Source organism: Typopeltis vanoorti, chromosome 23, assembly GCF_054136105.1.
Source record: "Typopeltis vanoorti isolate ZY-2024b chromosome 23, IOZ_Tvanoo_1.0, whole genome shotgun sequence".
NCBI classification, from domain to species: domain Eukaryota; kingdom Metazoa; phylum Arthropoda; class Arachnida; order Uropygi; family Thelyphonidae; genus Typopeltis; species Typopeltis vanoorti.
Genome location: NC_143571.1, coordinates 50300567 through 50320575, shown reverse-complemented (window position 1 = coordinate 50320575; position 20009 = coordinate 50300567). Strand labels below are relative to the sequence as shown.

The 20009-nt window shown below is 33.9% G+C and overlaps 1 protein-coding gene across 9 annotated transcripts in view; it reads right to left on the bottom strand.

Moving 5' to 3' along the window:
- The window catches only part of rdx (BTB/POZ and MATH domain-containing protein rdx), a 288756-nt gene that overhangs the window by 27886 nt on the left and 240861 nt on the right, over nt 1–20009 (bottom strand). For all 9 annotated transcript variants that reach the window (XM_090412684.1, XM_090412689.1, XM_090412686.1 and 6 more), the window contains one exon: nt 15879–16006. In XM_090412684.1, coding sequence (XP_090268810.1) covers nt 15879–16006 — 128 coding nt within the window. The remainder of the gene's footprint in view (nt 1–15878; nt 16007–20009) is intronic.

Genomic DNA, 20009 nt, shown 5'->3' with positions numbered 1-20009 from the left:
AGTGTGGGATCAATTCAGAGTGCATAAAACAAAATTAACCAAGAAGCTTCTAAAAGAAATGAATACCGAATTAGCTGTCATTCCTGGAGGCCTTACAAGTCAATTACAACCCTTGGATGGATCTATTAATAAACCATTCAAAATTTTATGCTGGAAGAGTGGAACAAATGGATGGCAAAGCCAAATCACAATGTTACAGCAACAGGATGTATGAAACGGCCAACAATTTCAGAAGTATGTACCTGGATGAAAAATTCATGGGAAGCCATGAAAGAAGAGACGATTATAAAGTCATTTAAGAAATGCGGGATAAGTAATGCGATGGATGGTACTGAAGATGACGCAGTTTTTGAAGGGAGTGACAACAATAGTTAAGACGAAAGTAATACTAATTGTGACATTAACAAGTCGAGTGATAGTACCGAGAGTGAAGATGAACTGAATATTGCTAATACAAATGATTGTAACAATAAATAAAAATTAAGTAAGAATTTGTAAATATCTTTATATAATAAAATATTTTTTTCTAAAAATTGTCTCATAAATTTGGGGTGCGTCTTATCGTCCGAAAAATACGGTACTTCTATTCATTAATACATCATTGAAATGTAATATGAAAAACTATATCAGTCATGTATTAATTAATATAAAATAACCGAGTTATTTTCATATTAATTAATACAAAAGTATTTTTACAATAAAAATTCATTGTAAAAATACATAATTTGAAAAGAATTAAATATTTTCACTCTTATTTCTTTGTATATTTGTTTGTAGTAGGCCAAGCTTGTCAATATCTTTGCAGTATTGAAAAATTAAGCACTGGTTTTTTCCTACAGAAATTTCGAAACTTGGTTTCATCTCAAAGTAATAACAGAAACAGCAAAACTCACTGCATGATGGAAAGTGGGATAGTCCCATCACCCAATAAGTTTTGCTATTCATGATTTCCCCCACCCCTATTTTGATCCCGAAACCAAACTGTTACATGCCATTCCATTTTTTTTTTTTTTTTACAAAAAACTACTCAATGAACGGAGCTTGCATGACAAACATAATCAATTGTTTGTGTGTGTTTCTCTTAAAGCTGCTACAAATGTTAAGGCAACTGATGTTTTAAACAAGACCAGCTGAAGCAAACAATTAACCATTTTCAGATTGCAAAATTATGTCCAGTTAAGATTTTACTGAAATCGATTTTTTTGTCACTTTTAACACTTTCATTACAACTCAGTTTGTTTTACACATTTCAAGGGTAATAAAAGATAAAATAGCATATTTTCATATACCATTCTGTTTTATTTTATTAATTTGTGCAACACATTCAGCAACTGAAGAGTATTCAATATGACATTGAAAAAGGAAGGAATTACCAGACTAACCCCCCCCCTCCACTCAGTGTTCATTACTGAATTTAGAGTTGCAATCAATTAGTCTAAGCAATGAAATTATCTTGTAAATTTGTAAGTAGAAGTTCATCCGTATATTGTTCATATTACAGGTATTGTACATGCACAAAATCCTTTCTCAATCTGAATTATAAACTACAAACATAATTCTTAACCACAATTAACAATTATTAAATACCATCTAATTTTAAAACAATCAAATACAGTATTTTCCTTTATTTGCAACTTATAAAATGAAATAATGTAATAAATTTAGTTTAATCCTTTATCCAAGTGTGAGCAAACAAAGGTTGTGCCTGAAAGTACCTTCAAGACTAAGGTAAGGTGGTACAACACCGGGAAACTCATAGCAAAGGTGGACCAAGCTAACATAACTCCTATCTCAGTATCTCCCATAATGCAAAACACATCTCTTTGCGGATATGTATAATGTTATGCATTATACATATCCACAGACCTCAAGTCCTCAATATCAAGACCTCAATAAAGGTCGAAACTAGCCTGGGTGTTGGCCCTTCCCTTAATGCATAACATTATACATATCCGCAAGGAGATGTGTTTTGCATTATGGGAGATACTGAGATAGGAGAGATGTTAGCTTGGTCAACCTTTGCTACGAGTTGCCCGGTGTTGTACTACCTTACCCCAGTCCTGATGATATGTTCAGGCGCAAGCTTTGTTTGCTCACACTTAGATAAAGGATTAAAATAATTTTATTATAGTCTAACCAAGTGAAAAATAAATTTTAAATCATGTAAATGACAGTGTCAGAACTTATTCAAAAATTGATACATAAGAAATAGACAAGATAATAAAAACAAAGCAGATTTCTTTACATTAAGAATAAATTATCTTTAAATGAATGCAAAATTTTTGGTCTTTTTTTTTTTTTTTTTAAATTCCCACTCAACAAAAAGCCCTTAATACATTAGTACTATTTTTATTATTTAAAAAAAATTTACTTTTATTGATTCAATCATCATCAAATTTCTGACACGTACCCCCAAGGGATGTACAGGATATGATAGTACTACATGAAAAATTTACATCATTACTAACTTCCTATATACAATTTTCCTCCAAATATCAGTCTGTTAATTATCAAGACTCCAACATTATCAGATCTTATTTTTCTATGGTCTAAGGCACTTTGTATCGTATCAATCCACCTATATCTTGGTCTTCCTCTGGGTCGTTTTCCTGCCAACCTGGAAGAGAACACTTGTTTTGCTAATCTTTCTTCACCCATTCTGTTTAAGTGACCATACCACCAGAGATTAGCTCTAGGTAACGCATTCCTGGATGATGACAATGTCAAGTTCTTTCCTAATGTCCTCGTTTTTAATAGGATATTGCCATTGATGCCATCTGTTCACGCCTATAATCTTTCTCAGGATTCTCATATCTGCGGTCTCTAGTCTTTGGTCAAGTGTTTTACTTCTGACCCAGCTCTCAGATCCATAAGTTAAAACTGGTTTGAACACTGTCTTGTATACAGCTAATTTAGTGTTCCAAGTAATTTCTCTCTTATTCCATATGAATTTATTCAATTGACTTCCCACCATACCAGTTTAGATGATTCTGTTGTCTATTTCTAAATTGAATTTACCATCTTCACTAAAAAGTGCCTAAGAAGCTGAAATGTTTTACTTATTCCACAGGTTCTCCATTCACAACACAATTGACATTTTCAATGATTCTGCCTATTTTCATTCTCTTTGTCTTTTATTGCTGACCTTCATGCCATATCTATTACAACAGTTATTCAATTTAGTCAGGGACTCTTGCAAACTCATAGCTGATTTATTTAGAAGTATAACATCGTCCGCATAAAGCAAAAGCTGACATTAACATCTCCAATTCTGATATCATGTTTAATACCACCTTCCTTCATAATGTGATCCATATAGATAATGAATAACAGAGGGGATAATGTACATCCTTGTCACACACCAGATTTAACATTAAACCATCTTCCTGTACTTCAATTTTAACTGCTGACTTACAACTCAAATAAAGACTAAGTATTGCTTCATATAATGCCCCATTGACACCATATAACTGTAGCGTATTGAATAGCTTCTCTCTTAGCACCTTGTCATATGTCTTTTCGAGATCGACAAAACTTGAATACAGATCTTTGTTATATTCCCATGCTTTCTCAACTATTTGTAGTAAAGTGAATATCTGATCCTGACAGCCTATATTTGACCTGAATCCAGCTTGTTCTTCAAGCTTTTCTTCCACAATTCTTCTCAACCGTTTCTCAAGTATACTTGCATAGATCTTACCAGGAACACTCAGTAGGGAAATATTTCTGTAATTCTCACATTCAATTTTATTTCCCTTTTTATATATGGGTACTATTAGAGCTCTACTCAAATCATTGGGAATTCGTCCATCTGTCCAGGCTTTCTGAACTATGCAGTGCAGCCACGGTAAGACTTTTATACCACCATACTTCAGCATTTCTGGTCGCATATCATCTACTCCTGCTGCCTTTCCACATTTCAAGCCTTTGATGGCTTTTTCTACTTCAAGTATGGATATGTATTCCTTACTGTATGCCTGTTGAGTGTTTTTTAACCACAGTGCTATCACCGCTGCTTGTTTCATTTAGCAATTTTTCGAAGTAATTACTCCATACTTCAAGGATATCTTTTTCTCCTGTTTTCATGTGACCTTTATCATCTCTAACTCCTTTTACAGCACTCTTTCCTCCATTTCTAAGCTTCTTCAACAACCCCCAGGATATCTTACTTTGTCTTTTTTGTTTCAGTCACCCCATTATGTCGATCTGGTACTTATCTAATTCTTCATCTAGCTCCATTTCTTTGCCATTCAGGCTTCTTATGTTGACAGTACCAATCTTTAACTCTGGTGATGTTGAGTTGGGGTGTGCTTTCAGATTTGTTCCAGTAGCTGACTTTTCGCTGTTCACCCTGGTTCCCTGGAGAAAACAACGGGGGCCTTGTTTAACTGGGCGACACCCCAGCCAGCATGAAATTTTGTCATGTTGTACCATCATTTTGTAATTTCGTTTAAGCCAATAAGAATACAATTTAGTCAGCTAAATCCAAATTGCCAGCCCATCCTCGTTTGTTCAGTATCCAAGTAGATACCCAACAGGGAGCACCACGAGAAGATGAGGATTGGACATTAAGTCAGAAGCCATGGTCGGTTCTCCGCATTCCTTTAAAGGCAATGTGGAGGTCATCTTAGTCTAGAAACCATGCAATAGAGACCAAAACATGGTACTTTTTTAACTGAATTATTTCAGTTTTGTGACCACATTTTTATTAAAAAAAATTGTTTTTTTAAAACTAAATAAATACTAAAAAACAAACCCGACAAGTTTCGTTAGTTGCCAGACTAACATCTTCAGGGGTAAAGATAACTAACAGTTTAAAGCACAAACTATAAGGAATTACGAAAAAAGTTCATTAGTTGGTATTATGAACATCAAAAAAGTTCATTAAAAAACCGAATAACAGATCTATACAACTGTTAATACGCGTTAGCTGGAAACAATGCTATTTGATGTTGCGTTCTGTGGTTCACTTTCACTCTGTCTGAGGTCTGAACTGGGTAAACTTCTGATAAATACTGACCAAACTTGATTTAAAATCAAACCTTGACTTTTGTTGCATTGCATAAGAATGTTGATCATATTTTCTGCCTCTTTGAATTTTCTTGTGAAACAGTTTTTATCAATGTAGGACATGTTTGTTCTGTCCCAGAGTACATCATGACCAGTAGAAGTTGTGTGAAATGCCAAACCAGGCTTATGTTCTCTCCAATACCAAGCTATTTAAAATCAAGGTTTGATTTTAAATCAAGGTTTTTTATATATTTTAATTCGACTGAACTTCTTAACCACAGAAACCTCTGCATGATCATGGTACTTTTGTTTTCAAGCAACTTCAGGTGTTGAGTAAGTGAGGCAGTAATCTTACACCAGATAATATTCATCTCCCACCTAAAGACAATCATACATCCATACTCATGGCAGTTTTTCGACATGCAGCCTGTTGGTTAGAGAGCAAATACATCAACCACTCAGCCTGCTAGACCAGCACTTATATACTGATTCTCAATAAATGAATCTATCTCATTCATTTCTATTATTCAGAACTTGGTATTGAGCAATCTAGAAAATCCTCTATTTACTGAAACAGTCACCTGAAATTTTCACTGCTCTAAAGTTTTTTTGTTGATATGATGGAATTTACAAAAGATGTTAATAGCAAAACAACAGAAAATACCAATGCCTAATTAAAATGTATAAATGTGGACAACAGAATCAGTAGCAAGTGGAAAAGATCTAGAAAAAGCTCCCACCACCACCTAAGCTGAAACTGAAAAATACAAACAATACCAAAGTGTCCTAGCTAAAATTCCAAAGCATCCATCCTATTCTAAAACACATTCACTGCAGTGAATTAAAAAAAAATATCTGATAATGCCTTTTATTCTCTTATAGGGGATAGAGAAGGCCATTTAGCCCTATCTAACTTTTTGGATACTGAGAGGGCAGTTCAATCTCCACTGGTAGCCAGTTAGTGATAATCTTGGGCCAGCTATCTAATTATAAATGGCATCTGGTAAAGATACAGCAGGCAGTGTCACCATCACATAGTCTCTAACACAATATATTTATTTGTATATGTAGGTTTCTGTGGTTTAGCAGTTCATAAGAAAGATTCCGGTAATTGGACCACATGTTTATTAAGCTAAATGAAAATAAAAAAACAAACCCGACAAGTTTTGTAAGTCGTTTGACTTGCATCTTCAGGGGCAAAAGTAACTAAAAGTTTAAACACAAGAAATGAGAAATTACTCAAAATAATTCATTATATACAGTTGTGGCCATGTAACTGTTATTAAATTGAATATCCGAATGCAGATTCAGTGCAATGCTAAGTTTGAACAATGCTGAATGCTTCCAGGTTCTGTTGTTCACGTTCACATTGTCCGAGGTCTGACTTGGGTATATTTTTTTTTGGTCAGCATTGACAAAAAAAGAAAGTTATTGCACTTCAAAACCAATAATAGGTATGACTAAGTTAAAAACATACCTACTACATAAGTTACATACCTACTTGTAACTTATCATTTAAATTACTGACTAAAAACATCAGCTAGCTCTTCTTCTAACATTCAGGTTTTACCTATAGAAAGAGTGCATGAAGTATGACTTCTAAGCCAATGCAATCAACTGATGCAAAAGGTTTTTTGTAGCCACATGTTATAAAAGGTAATTGTTTTTATAACATGCAGTCAGATTCAGTAAATCACATTATATGCATTGCACAAAGTCCATACATAAAAAAAAGCTAAATCATATAGAAAGATATGTAGTAAACAAATGTGAATGATCAAAATCTGATAATATAAAGAAATCATTTCTAACTAATATTTATGCACAACACTAATTAACATTAAAGATGTTATCAGATTCCAAAACAAAACTGACATTTCTATGAAAACAAATATTTAAGTCAGTTCTGTTAAAAAAATTACTATTTTAATAATTATTTGCCATTAACATGTTCATTGCCAAGCTGAAAATTGGAATTTTGTGTGGTGGCCAAATTTTTTTTACTTGATAGTGATGTCCACGCGATAACGCGTGATTGGCCGTTTGGTGAGAACTCGCATCAGGCGATATCGCGTAATTGGCAATGAATGTGTTAAATATTAAGAAATAAAAATACAGGTTTAAAAGGACATCCAAGAATACTTAAGTTAATATCTGTATTAAAATATCATCAACAACAGCTTTCTTCTGTCCACTGCTGGATGAATACCTCTCCATGCTTCTTCCACTTTGACTGATCATGCACATCTCTCCACCATAAATGTCCATAATATCTTTTTATCTCATCATCCTGTCTTACTGTTGATCTACCAAGTTTCCAATAACCAGTTATTGGTGTCTATTCTATTTCTCTTTATCCATCTGTTTTCAGACATTCTCATCACATATCCTGCCCAACACCATTTACTGTTTTTTTATTACTGATGCAATTTCCATTACCTTTGTTTGCTTACTTATCCGAGTAGTCTTTATCTGTCATAAACGACCAAACGACCATAAACATTATCAAGTTTATGGTCGTTTGTAATGCCCTAGATATTTGTATAAACTCACTATTTCCATTCGTCTTTAATTAAATTCTATTTGTTTTCGTTCTGGAGAATTTTCAACATTTTTGATTTTGTGCAATTTATTTGCAGGCTTATCTCCCAACTTAATTCAATAATCTATTCTAATTCTTTTGGTGACATTGCTATTAGTATAATATCATCAGTGAATCGAATGACTACTTAAACATTTTCTATTAATATTCAATCCTCTTTTCTCCCAGTCAAAAAATTTCTCACAGCACATTCAAGGGCAGTAGCAAATAATTTTGCTGAGATAGTCTCTGTGTCCAACTCCTCTTTTTATTTCTATTTATTTCTTTTCCATTTAAATTTATTACTGCTGAACCTCTCTCATATATATCAGTTATTATATCAACATAAATATCTAATCCTATATGTTTTAAAGCTTTGGGCATTTTACATAGGTTTATGAAATCGAAGGCTTTCGTAATCAATGAAAGCCAAAGAAATTGGTTTATCATGTTCCTTTAGTTTTTTTCCCATTATCTGATTTAAGGCTTATAAATGATTTAAAGTTGAGAAGAATGTTCTGAAACCTGTCTGTTCTTTTGGCTGATGGAAATTTAATATACTGTTTATTCTGCCATCTATAATTTTTGTAAAAAGGACTGAGAAGATTTATAAGTCTATAATTTCTTATGTCAGTTTTATCACCTTTCTTATTTAGAAGGATGATTATTCCAGTATTCCAACTCCAGTAATTCAAAATAATCTCTTATTGCCCTAAGAATAATTGGCATGAAAATAAAGTGATTTAAAAATTGGCTTTCAATTAAAAAATGGACAAGAGATGATCATTCAGATAGTGCCTAATGAAATAACTTTTACCATAAATCATAACTGAACTGATGAAATCATGAACAAACTGTATTTAAATAAACAGTATGAGCATGATAAACTTTTTACTACAAACATTTTTAAAGGTATCATACATACGAGGGGGGGAGTATCCAAAAATAACTGGGATTATTTTTTTAAAAAATTTATTAAAGTTTACCATATTCTAGTCTCCTTCAAAGTACTTTCCATGTGAGTCAATGCACTGTCCCAATGTTTTTCTACTGCTGCCCCAGCTCACATAGCCTTGTCTATCCAACAGTTCTTGACGAAAAACAAAATGGCAGGCACTGCCCATCCTTCTTACTTGCCCAATGACTTTTTTTTTTATTCCCACGAATAAAGAAAACCATGAAATGGCAGTGAAATGAAAGAAAAGTTGCTGGAGGCCATAAGTATTCCAGTTGAACAGTTACAGAACTGTTCAATTTCATGGTTTTCTTTATCAGTGGGAATAAAAAAAAAAGTCATGTGGAGAGAGATTGGGCGAGTAAGAAGGATGGGAAATGCCTGCCATGTTGTTTTTCGTCAAGAACTGTTGGACAGACAAGGCTATGTGAGCTGGGGCATTGTCATGGTGCTGCAACCAAACTCCACTACTCCACATTTCTGGCCGTTTTTGTATAACACTATCACACAATCTTCAAAACTGTTGAGATAAAAATGTTGGTTCACTGTCTGTTCAGGAGGAACAAATTCTTTGTATATACAATTCCATTCACATAAAAAAACAAATTAACATTGTCTTGATGTTTAGCACCAACACTCATTCTGTCACAACTTTTGAAAGTTCTGGTCATTAAGAACTTGCTCCCTCAAATTGCAGCAAACATTCACGTGATTTTTTTTTAATCCTCTGTGAACAACGAAGACACGAATTTAGCAGACACATGTTTCATTTGCAAATCTATTAAAATCTGCTGGCAGGAACTCATGACAAATTCATCTCTTCAGAAACTTGCTCAATGGTCTTTTGACAATCTTCATTGATTGCCTAGTAAACCTTTTTGATGTTTTCATCATTTCTGCTGTCAAAGGTCAGCCAGATTGTGGTTGGTCTTCAACTGACATCTTCATTTTTAAAACAGGAAAACCACTCTTAGACCTGCATTTTGCCTAAAGCATCATCCTTAAAAGTTTGCCAAAGCATAACAATGGTTTCAGCTGCAGTTTTACCCAAAAGAAAAGAAAATTTCACATACACACTGTTCCTTGTTGTCAGCCATCACAAAATCAGCAAACTTGCTTGTAAGCACTAACAAAAAAAAGCAGTCAGAACAACGAACCAGCTCACACAGGATGATGCCACTTGCCAGACTGTTGCGGAAAAGTGCACACTTATGATGCCTAGTGGCATCATCCATAACTAGAAAATGCATGTGCTGCAAGTTGAGAGTCTGGTTATTTTTGGATGCCCCTTGTATATTAATTTTATTCAAACTAAGTATTCCATTTATTAAAAATGAGCAACCTTTAAGCTATTTTTCTTAAATGGCATTAGAAATTACAGCTGACAAAAAGAAAGAAAAGTTGGAGATCTAAACAGCAAAGTAGAAAATGATTTCCATTACGATTACCAGAAATGCTTTCGGAAAATTTGGAGAAAAAGCTAATAATAATGAAGGATGATTTTGCAATGTTAAGTACCTGTTGCATTTTTGTTAAGGTTGGTTGATTTATTATTATGGCCAAAGCAACTCAAGTTATAAGGCCAGAATACCATGTCTGTTAATTGCATGTAAGGTTAAAACCCCCGAGTTTCCAAGAAGAAAAACCCTGCTTCTGTTCAAGATGGACTAGCCATTACTAATATCCAACAAAGATGGGTGTAAATATAAATGGAGAGAATACAAGAAAAAAGTCTCATTGACTGTTATTATTGATAGTGATATCTTAATAATGGTTCAAAGCAGAGTATACAGAGGATCTGCAATATGAGGAGATTACCATTTAGTTGTGAGCAGAATAAAATTGAATATTATACTGAGAAGCACAAAAAGTTTTAAAAATAATTAAAGTTAAGATACTTTCAGAGATGAACTGTAGACAAATATTATTCAAGAAAAAAAGTTTAAAAATAAAAACCAAGTGTTGGAGATTCAGTGGCAGATCTTGAAGAAACAATGACTGATTCAGCCAAAAAGGCATGTAGTAAGGTTGTCTGCAAGGAGAGAAAAATCAAAACACAATGGACTCAGCAGTAAAAAAAAAAAAGCATCCAAAGTTCCTGGCAAGTGAGCTTGTGTTCAGAGAGTACAGAGACAAATGTAAAAGTGAAGAAATGTATGAAACTAGCTAAATAAGAATGAGAAGACTTTGGTAAGAATGCCAAAAAATATCAAAGATGGCAAAATATTCTAGAAACCAATAGAATAGCATAGAAGTAGAGGAAAGAGTACTGTAAAAAGGTTTCAAAATTATTAAGTACTCCAGATGTCTAGAGTAATTATTCTGAAAGACACCCAAATGAAACAAGTGGTGTCAACAAAGAAAACATTCAAGAGGAATAAAAATCAGAAGTACAAATCAATACTTGAGGTAGAAAAAAAAAACCCATCAAATACCTGAAATTGTGGAAATGCAACTGGAGTAGATGATATTCAAACGATAATTGCTCAAATATGGAGGAATGAAAGTTTTACAGTAGCTACACTGCATAATGGGGTGCTTAAGGGTCAAAGCTGTATAACTGAGAGGAGACCTACACATAACCTTTAAAGGAATGCAGAGGACCAACCAGGGCTTCTGACCTAATGTCCAATCCTCACCTTCTCGTGGTGTACCCTGTTGGGTATCTACTTGGATACTGAATGAACGAGGATGGTCTGGCAATTTGGGATTTAGCCGACCAAATTGTATTCTTATTGGTTAAACCAAATTACAAAATGATGGTACAACATGACAAAATTTCATGCAGGCTTGGGCATTGCCCAGTTAAACAAGGCCCCCATTGTTTTTACCAGGGAACCAGCGTGAACAGCGAAAAGTCAGCTACTGGAATAAATCTGAAATCACAACCCAACTCAACATCACCAGAGTTAAAGATTGGTACTGTCAACATAAGAAGCCTGAATGGCAAAGAAATGGAGCTAGCTGAAGAATTAGATAAGTACCAGATCGATATAATAGGGGTGACAAACAAGAAAGACAAAAACTGTGAGATCTTTCTGAGCAATAAATACAAAATGTTATATTCAGGCAATGACAATCAAGGAAAAGAAGGAGTAGCCATAGTATCCAACACTAAATACGAGGCTAATCTTCTTGAATGGCAATCAGTCTCAAGTAGAGTAATGTGGGCAAATATGAGAATGGGGAACTGGACAATGAGACTTATTTGTGCCTACTAAGGTTCTACTAAGGCAGAAGTGGAGGAATTTTTTGAGGCTTTAGAAAAAGCAACTGACACAATGAAAAAGGAAAAATTGGTCCTTGCTGGGGATTTAAATAGCAGAGTAGAAAATGGTTGTGAGACAAAAATATTTTGGGAAAATTTGGAGAAAAGTGCAAAGCTAATAATAATGGCAAATATTTGTTGGATTTCTGCTCAGGACATGGACTGGTTATTACTAACACCATGTTCCAACATAAAAATGTGCACAAATTCACATGGAGAGAAGAGGCAAGGAATAAGAAAAGTATCATTGACTATGTTATTGTTGATAGTGATGTTTTCTCCTTAGTGCAGGATACCAGTGTACAGAGGATTTGAAATTGGTAGTGATCACTATTCAGTCTTGAGCAAGATAAAATTGAATTTAATATTGAGAAGAATAACATGTAAGAAAGTTTTAAAGCGAATAAAAGTTGAGCAGCTCTCAGATGTGAACTGTAGACTAAAATGCACAAAGATTATTGAAGAAAAAATGAAAGAGTTTGAGAACAGGAATCAAACCTTGGAGATTCAGTGGCAAGCCTTGAATTGATTCAGCTAGAGAGGCATGTGGCGAAGTTGTCTGCAAGGATAGAAAAATGAGAACTCCATGGTGGACACAGGAAGTTAAAGCGGCAGTGAAGGAAAAGAAGAAAGCAGATCAAAAGTTCCTGGCAAATAAGTCAGCTTGTGCTCTTAGAGAATACAGAGACAAATGCAAGAATGCTAAACACTGTGTAAAACTAGCTGAACAAAAGTCATGAGAGCACTTTGGCAAGAATATAGAAAATAAATATCAAGAAGGTGGCAAAATATTCTGGAGGTTGTTGAAGAAGCTTAGGAATGGAGGAAAGAGTGCTGTAAAAGGAGTTAGAGATGATAAAGGTGACATGAAAACGGAAGAAAAAGATATCCTTGAAGTATGGAGTAATTACTTTGAAAAACTGCTAAATGAAACAAGCAGCGATGATAGCACAGTGGTAAAAAACACTGACCAGGCATGCAGTCAGGAATACATATCCATACTTGAAGTAGAAAAAGTCAAAGGCTTAAAATGTGAAAAGGAAGCAGGAGTAGATGATATTCAACCAGAAATGCTGAAGTATGGTGGTATAAAAGTCTTACAGTGGCTGCACTGCATAGTTCAGAAAGCCTGGACAGAGGGACGAATTCCCAATGATTTGAGTAGAGCTCTAATAGTACCCATATATAAAAAGGGAAATAAAACTGAATGTGAGAATTACAGAGTTATTTCCCTGCTAAGTGTTCCTGGCAAGATCTATGCAAGTATACTTGAGAAACGATTGAGAAGAATTGTGGAAGAACAAGCTGGATTCCGACTAAACAGAGGCTGTCAGGATCAGATCTTCACTTTACTACAAATAGTCGAGAAATCATGGGAATATAACAAAGATCTGTATTTAAGTTTTGTCGATTTGGAAAAGGAGTATGATAAGGTGCCAAGAGAGAAGCTATTCAATACGCTACAGTTATATGGTGTCAATGGGGCATTATATGAAGCAATACTTAGTCTTTATTTGAGTTGTAAGTTAGCAGTTAGAATTGAAGGAAGTAGAGGAAGATGGTTTAATGCTAAATCTGGTGTGAGACAAGGATGTACATTATCCCCTCTGTTATTCATTATCTATATGGATTACATTATGAAGGAAAGTGGTATTAAACATGATATCAGAATTGGAGATGTTAATGTCAGCTTTTGCTTTATGCGGACGATGTTATACTTCTAAATAAATCCGCTACAAGTTTGCAAGATTCCCTGACTAAATTGAATAACTGTTGTAATAGATATGGTATGAAGGTCAGCAATAAAAGACAAAGACAATGAAAATAGGCAGAATCATTGAAAATGTGAACTGTGTTGTGAATGGAGAACCTGTGGAACAAGTAAAACATTTCAGCTGCTTAGGCACGATTTTTAGTGAAGATTGTAAATTCAATATAGAAATAGACAACAGAATCATCAAAGCTGGTATGGTGGGAAGTCAATTGAATAAATTCGTATGGAATAAGAGAGAAATTACTCGGAACACTAAATTACAAGACAGTGTTCAAACCAGTTTTAACTTATGGATCTGAGAGCTGGGTCAGAAGCAAAACACTTGACCAAAGACTAGAGACCACAGATATGAGTCCTGAGAAAGATTAGAGGTGTGAACAGATGGCATCAATGGCAATATCATATTAAAAATGAAGATATTAGGAAAGAACTTGACATTGTCAGCATCCAAGAATGCGTTACCAGAGCTAATCTCAGGTGGTATGGTCACTTAAAAAGAATGGGTGAAGAAAGTTTAGCAAAACAAGCATTCTCTGCCAGGTTGGCAGCAAAACGACCCAGAGGAAGACCAAGATATAGATGGATTGATACGGTACAAAGTGCCTTAGACGATAGAAATATAAGGTCTGATAATGTTGGAGTCTTGACAAGTAACAGACTGATTTGGAGGAAAATTGTAGATAGGAAGTTAGTGATGATGTAATTTTTTTCAGGTAGTACTATCATATCCTATACACCCCTTGAGGGTACATGGCAGGAATTTGATGATGATGACACTGCATAATTCAGAAGGTCTGGTCAAAGGGTCGAATTCCAGATGATTGGAGTAGAACTCTCATCATACCCATCTATAAAAAGGGAAATAAAAGAATGTCAGAATCACAGAGGAATTTCCTGGGCATTCCTGGTAAGATTTATGCAAGCATTCTTGAAAAAAAGGCTAAGAAAAATTGTGGGAGAGAAACTTGAAAAAGTTGCATTCAGATCAAACAGAGGTTGCAAGAATCAGATTTTCACTTTAAGACAGACACATGAAAAACCATAGGAATATAACAAGAATTTATATTTAAGATTTGTGGATGTGAAAAGGCATCTGACAAAGGTGTCAAGATAAAAGCTGTTCAAAGCACTAGTTATATGGTGTTAATGGATCATCACATTGAGCAGTAGTCCTTATGAGTTGTAAGACAACAGTTAGGATTGAAAGAGGTATAGGAAGATGGTCTGATGTTAATCTCAGCTTTTTATTTCATAAAATAGATGTTATATCCTAAATAAATCCAGTAGAAGTCTGAATGATTCCTAGGAGGAGAATCCTATACACTTGTACTGGAATCACAAAAATACAGAAACATCAACTGCATCCTGAATGGAGAACCTAAAGAACAAGTAACATATTTTAGCTATATATATATGTGAAAAAATTTTTAGTGAAGAATTCAAATTAAATATGGAAATAGACAACAGAATTAGCAAATTGGAGGTAGTAAGTCAGCTGAATAAATTTATATGAAATAAGAATAGTCAATCAAAACACTAAACTACTGTATATAAGACACTTCAAACCATTTTTAACTCATGGATTTAAAAGAGTTAGAAATAAAACGCTTGATCAAAGACTGAAGACCACAGATATTAGTATGAACACACATCATTGGCATATTAAAAATGAGGATATTAGGAAAGAACTTTACATCATTAGCATGTAGGAAGATGTGAGCAAAGCAAATCTCAGGCATATTGTTACTTAAATGGAATAGGAGAGGAAGGTTAGCAAAACATCTCTTTTTTGCCAGGATGACAAACAAAGATCCAGAGGAAGATCAAGATCTATGTGGATCAATACATTAAATGCCTTAGAAGACTAAAATAAGATCTGACAATACTATAGTCCTCACAAATAAGATTAATTTGGAAGAAGATTGTTAATAGAAAGTTAGTAATGTAAACATTTTATGTAGTACTATCATAATGTCCTGCACAACCCAGTGTAATTAGAAATATATACACGTTAGCACAAGAATAATGTTTAATTTGCCAAATATTTCAGTCTGAATATTACAGACCATCTTCAGTGGCTACATAGGAATAGTTTTAAAAAAAAAACAAAGTAGAATACAAACAATTGATCATTCATAAAAATCATAAAAATTAAAAAATTAAACCCAGTGTACGGTTGCAATTTTTAGATATTGTAAAAGATGTTTAGTGAATTTATAATACAATAAAATATTATATGAATCACTATCAAAATTCCTTCAACAATAAATTCTAATAAACATTAGCCTACCTCACAATAAAGAGTCAGTTTGTCATCAGGTAAAAGGCCGTTGGCTTCATCTAATAAAAAATCCCTGCGAATAAATTTCTTAAAGCCCCAGTCTTTGCCCTGTACAAACCTATATGCCCGTTGACTTTCTATAGAAAAAGAAGGAAATTTAAATTAGCCAAGAATAAATATTTATATTGTATTAATTACAATACAAACACATTAATGGTGAGAAATCATATATATACAGTACAATCAATTAAATTCACTTACTGAATACCTATCAGTGTAATGTCCCAGAATATAAGAAAAGTTTTAAAATTTCAAGTTCATTTTACAACATGAAAACTATCCTTAAAACATGCATATGAAATACAGACACAGGTGTCAAACATGCAGGCACCCAGAAAGACCAAATAGATTTGGTATTAAATTCATGCCAGGAAGCGTTCCACACACGTTACACTGACTGCAGGAATTTGCATATATATCGCCTCCCTGTGGGTGCATTTTCACAAAGTTTATAAAGCCATATTAGTTATAACTTTTTCAATAGAAAAAAGTTTCATAATATTAGGTATTTGTGAACTGTTAATGATACTGAAATCACATGTGATTGATTTCAAGTTTTTTTTTTTTTTTTTTTTTTTTTACACATACATCTGTTTGCTTTACATAAATTGTTTTCTGCACCTAATAGACTGCAAATAAACAGGTGTTATTTTCTATAACTGAAAATTTGAAAGAGAATGTTAAGACAAATGTATTTAGTTAGATACTGTGTTTGGTGCTACAACAAAGCTGTTTTGCTTGTGTGCATGCAAAATAGTGTCTACAGGAGAGGAAGTTTTTCATTGTGAAGGTGATTCCAATTGTCTAATACACTAACTGTTGCTAAATATAGTATATAGACTGCAAATATCTCTGTAGTGTTGTTTGATACAATAAATACATTTTTCTTGCTTCTGCACTGGAGGACGAGATGTTTTTCAAGCTACAGAAACATTTTCATTCCAGTCTTGAAAGAATAGATGTGAGTAAAAATTCATTTATTCTTGAATAAAAATTAATTCTTTGTATTATAATAAGTGGACTGTGTCCATTGATCTCCAACAAAATACTAGCATATGCAAGATATCTATTATTGATAAAACAGAAGAACAACTGGCAAAAAGAAAAAAGAACTTTATAATGAAGGTAAAATTTGCAAAAAGATGGATAATTCTGATAATTGGAAATTATTTGTGTACATCTAAAAATTTTGTACTAATCCATCAGTAAAAATAAAAGAAAACAAATAAATACACATAACAAGCACAACACTGTAAAAGATGATTTTCTGCTCCATCAATCCACATGTATTCCTGATCAACATTAGTTCACTGGATTAGCCCCCTCCCAATCGCTATTTACTCAGCAACCAAATGTATACAGTCACAGTTTATTATTGGTTGGTTATTTTATTTACCAAACAAATCTTTTTTAATTATAAATTGCAAACATGCATGTCCAGAGTTTACATGATGACATATTATTTGCTTAACCCCAGCAACATAAGACATATGTAATACCACAAATGTAAATTTGTAATTCATTTGCCAGTAACAAAAGCATTTCTATTCACACCTATTCTCTCTCTCTCTCTCTCTCATATTGCCATTCTCACTTAGCTCATTAATGATGGTTCACATATTTACACCTTTTAGTAATTCAAAATATGCCATCCAAAAATAGCATCCTCCTTGTATATCCTAAAACTTATTCATTTTCCCCTTCCCATGAAGATTTGATTACAACTGAAGAACCCATCATGATGTGTGTCATGCCTGTGGATACACAAACTGAAAATTGTCTTTTGGGGGGGGGGGAGGTCCCTCTTGGCCTGCCTGATAGTCAAAGTGATGGCAGGAATTTCTCCCATCACTCTGACATGAATGTGTTAGATGGTGAATCAAAGTTATAAATAGAACCAATAAATCCTTTATAGACATAGTTAGATGGTGACTATTGGACTGATTCCTGGATAAAAAATATATTTAGTATATAAACTACAGTCACACACACAGGAGTTGCAGACTACCAGTATTTGGATCATCATATTCTGTAGAGTGGAAAAAAAAACTATTATACAGAGGCAAATTAAATCTAGAACACTGTTTTTAGAATCAACCAAAACTTTCTAATATTTCCAACTTAAATAATAAATATGACTACTTCATACTTCCAAAAATCTGGAAGCACAATTAAAATCTTACTGCCCATAGAGGACAATAATTAGGACTTCAGGTTTAGACCATTTAATACTTGGTCTACTGTTTACTGCCTTCACATACATCTAAATGCATATTCTTATCTTAATTCAATTCTTATTTTAATGCTATCAAGATTTCATACTGGTCACTAAGATGCCTTAATAATCAGAGTGAAATATTGGCTTAATAATTAAAATTATTATGTTTTATATTTATCGGATACCTAAGAGGCAGAAGAACCTATAGCACATCAGTGCCATATATGTGGTATAGCTGAGGATAAAGAAAGAAGAAATCTATCGAGTGTTCTTGAAGAGTTGGAGACAGATGCTGGGAAACTTTTTATGAAAAAGGCTGTTCCAGAAGACAGAGGTAGAAGGAATAAATTAGGAAGAAAAGCAGGTTTGGGGCATTAGACTAAAAAAGGATGTTGAGATGTTTTTTAACAAGCCCAAATGAAGGAATGATGGCTGGCAACTAAGTGGAGCAGTTGACCATGGAAGTACATGTAGAAAAGCAGTGAGCTGAAACCACGTATGTGAGGAGGGATCACCTATGAGCCAAACTGCTCTCCTTTAGACAGCATCAAGAATTTTTAGGAAGGTTTCAGGTGTACTATCCAAAAAACATGAACTGTATTCTAAGGATGTGTGTATTTGTAGTTAGTAGCTATTATGGATGAATAGAAAAGACCTTCAACAGAAAAGAATGCCTAATTTTTAGAGGCTGAGAAAGCTACTGATATAATGTGTTTATCCCAGGAGAGGTTGGAGATAAAATGCCAGTTAAAGAGAGAGAGAGATGTGATCCTTGCTGAGATTTGTGCATTATTGAGGGTAAGACAACATGAGTTGCGATCTCTTTTGTAAGAAAAAATACATGACTGTTTTGTAGCACAGAAGGTAATTAAGTTTATCCTTGTCCCATTAAAGGATAGTTTGGAGATGAGTGTTTAAGGCATTGGTTGCAGATGATATTGAAAGCATGGAACATGTGAGCTGCATGGTTTGTCAAACAAATAGGATGAGTGGAGTATCAATTATCGCTAAACATTTGTATCTTCCATTAAACGAAATCATAAGTGATAATCAGCACATCTATCAACAAAAGGTGATAATTAGCAATGTTATAAAGCTCATTTGTTGTATGTCAAGAAGTAACAGTTATCCAGTTTTTCAAGTTTTGCAATTTTTTTTGGTTTCCCTTCAGATATCGAAGAGAAACTAAATCTGAATATCTACTGAAGTAGAGAATGATCAAGAGAATAAAAAAAATCTTTAAAAAAGATGAGAAGATACTTCCCAATTCCTGTAGTAATAGTGATCCATGTTGAAATTTTTAGAATAAACTACACAGACAGAAATGATCAGCTAAGCTAATATCTTGTGTTCCCTTATAGGGAGTAGGCGAAGCCTTTTTAATCTTAACTACTTTTGGAGATGGAGTGGGTAGTTCAATCTCCACCAGTAGCCAGAGATAGCTGGCACATGACTATCAATTATTATAAGCGACAACCGATGAAGAGACAGGCAAATACATGCTGCCATCTCTTGGTAACTAACAACTGAAATAATGTTAGTTCCACAGTCGATTTTTTTCTCAAGTTCATAGGACGAAAAAACCCACTTGCCAGTGCATCAACTAACTCAAGAACTGGTCGAAAAAAGACTGAACTAAAGTATCTTCAGGTGGCCTAGTGTAGAAGAGTGCCACTTCCAATGAGCTACACAGGCCTAGACAGAAATGAAATTACCAATTACTAACTAAATTAAGTATTTACAGCCTAACATTTAGTCAGCTCAAGCTAGCATTATCGAAGGCATTTTTAAGACACAAATTCAAGAGAGAGAGAGAACAAAATTACAACTACCAGAACAAGAACAATCACATGCATGGAAGA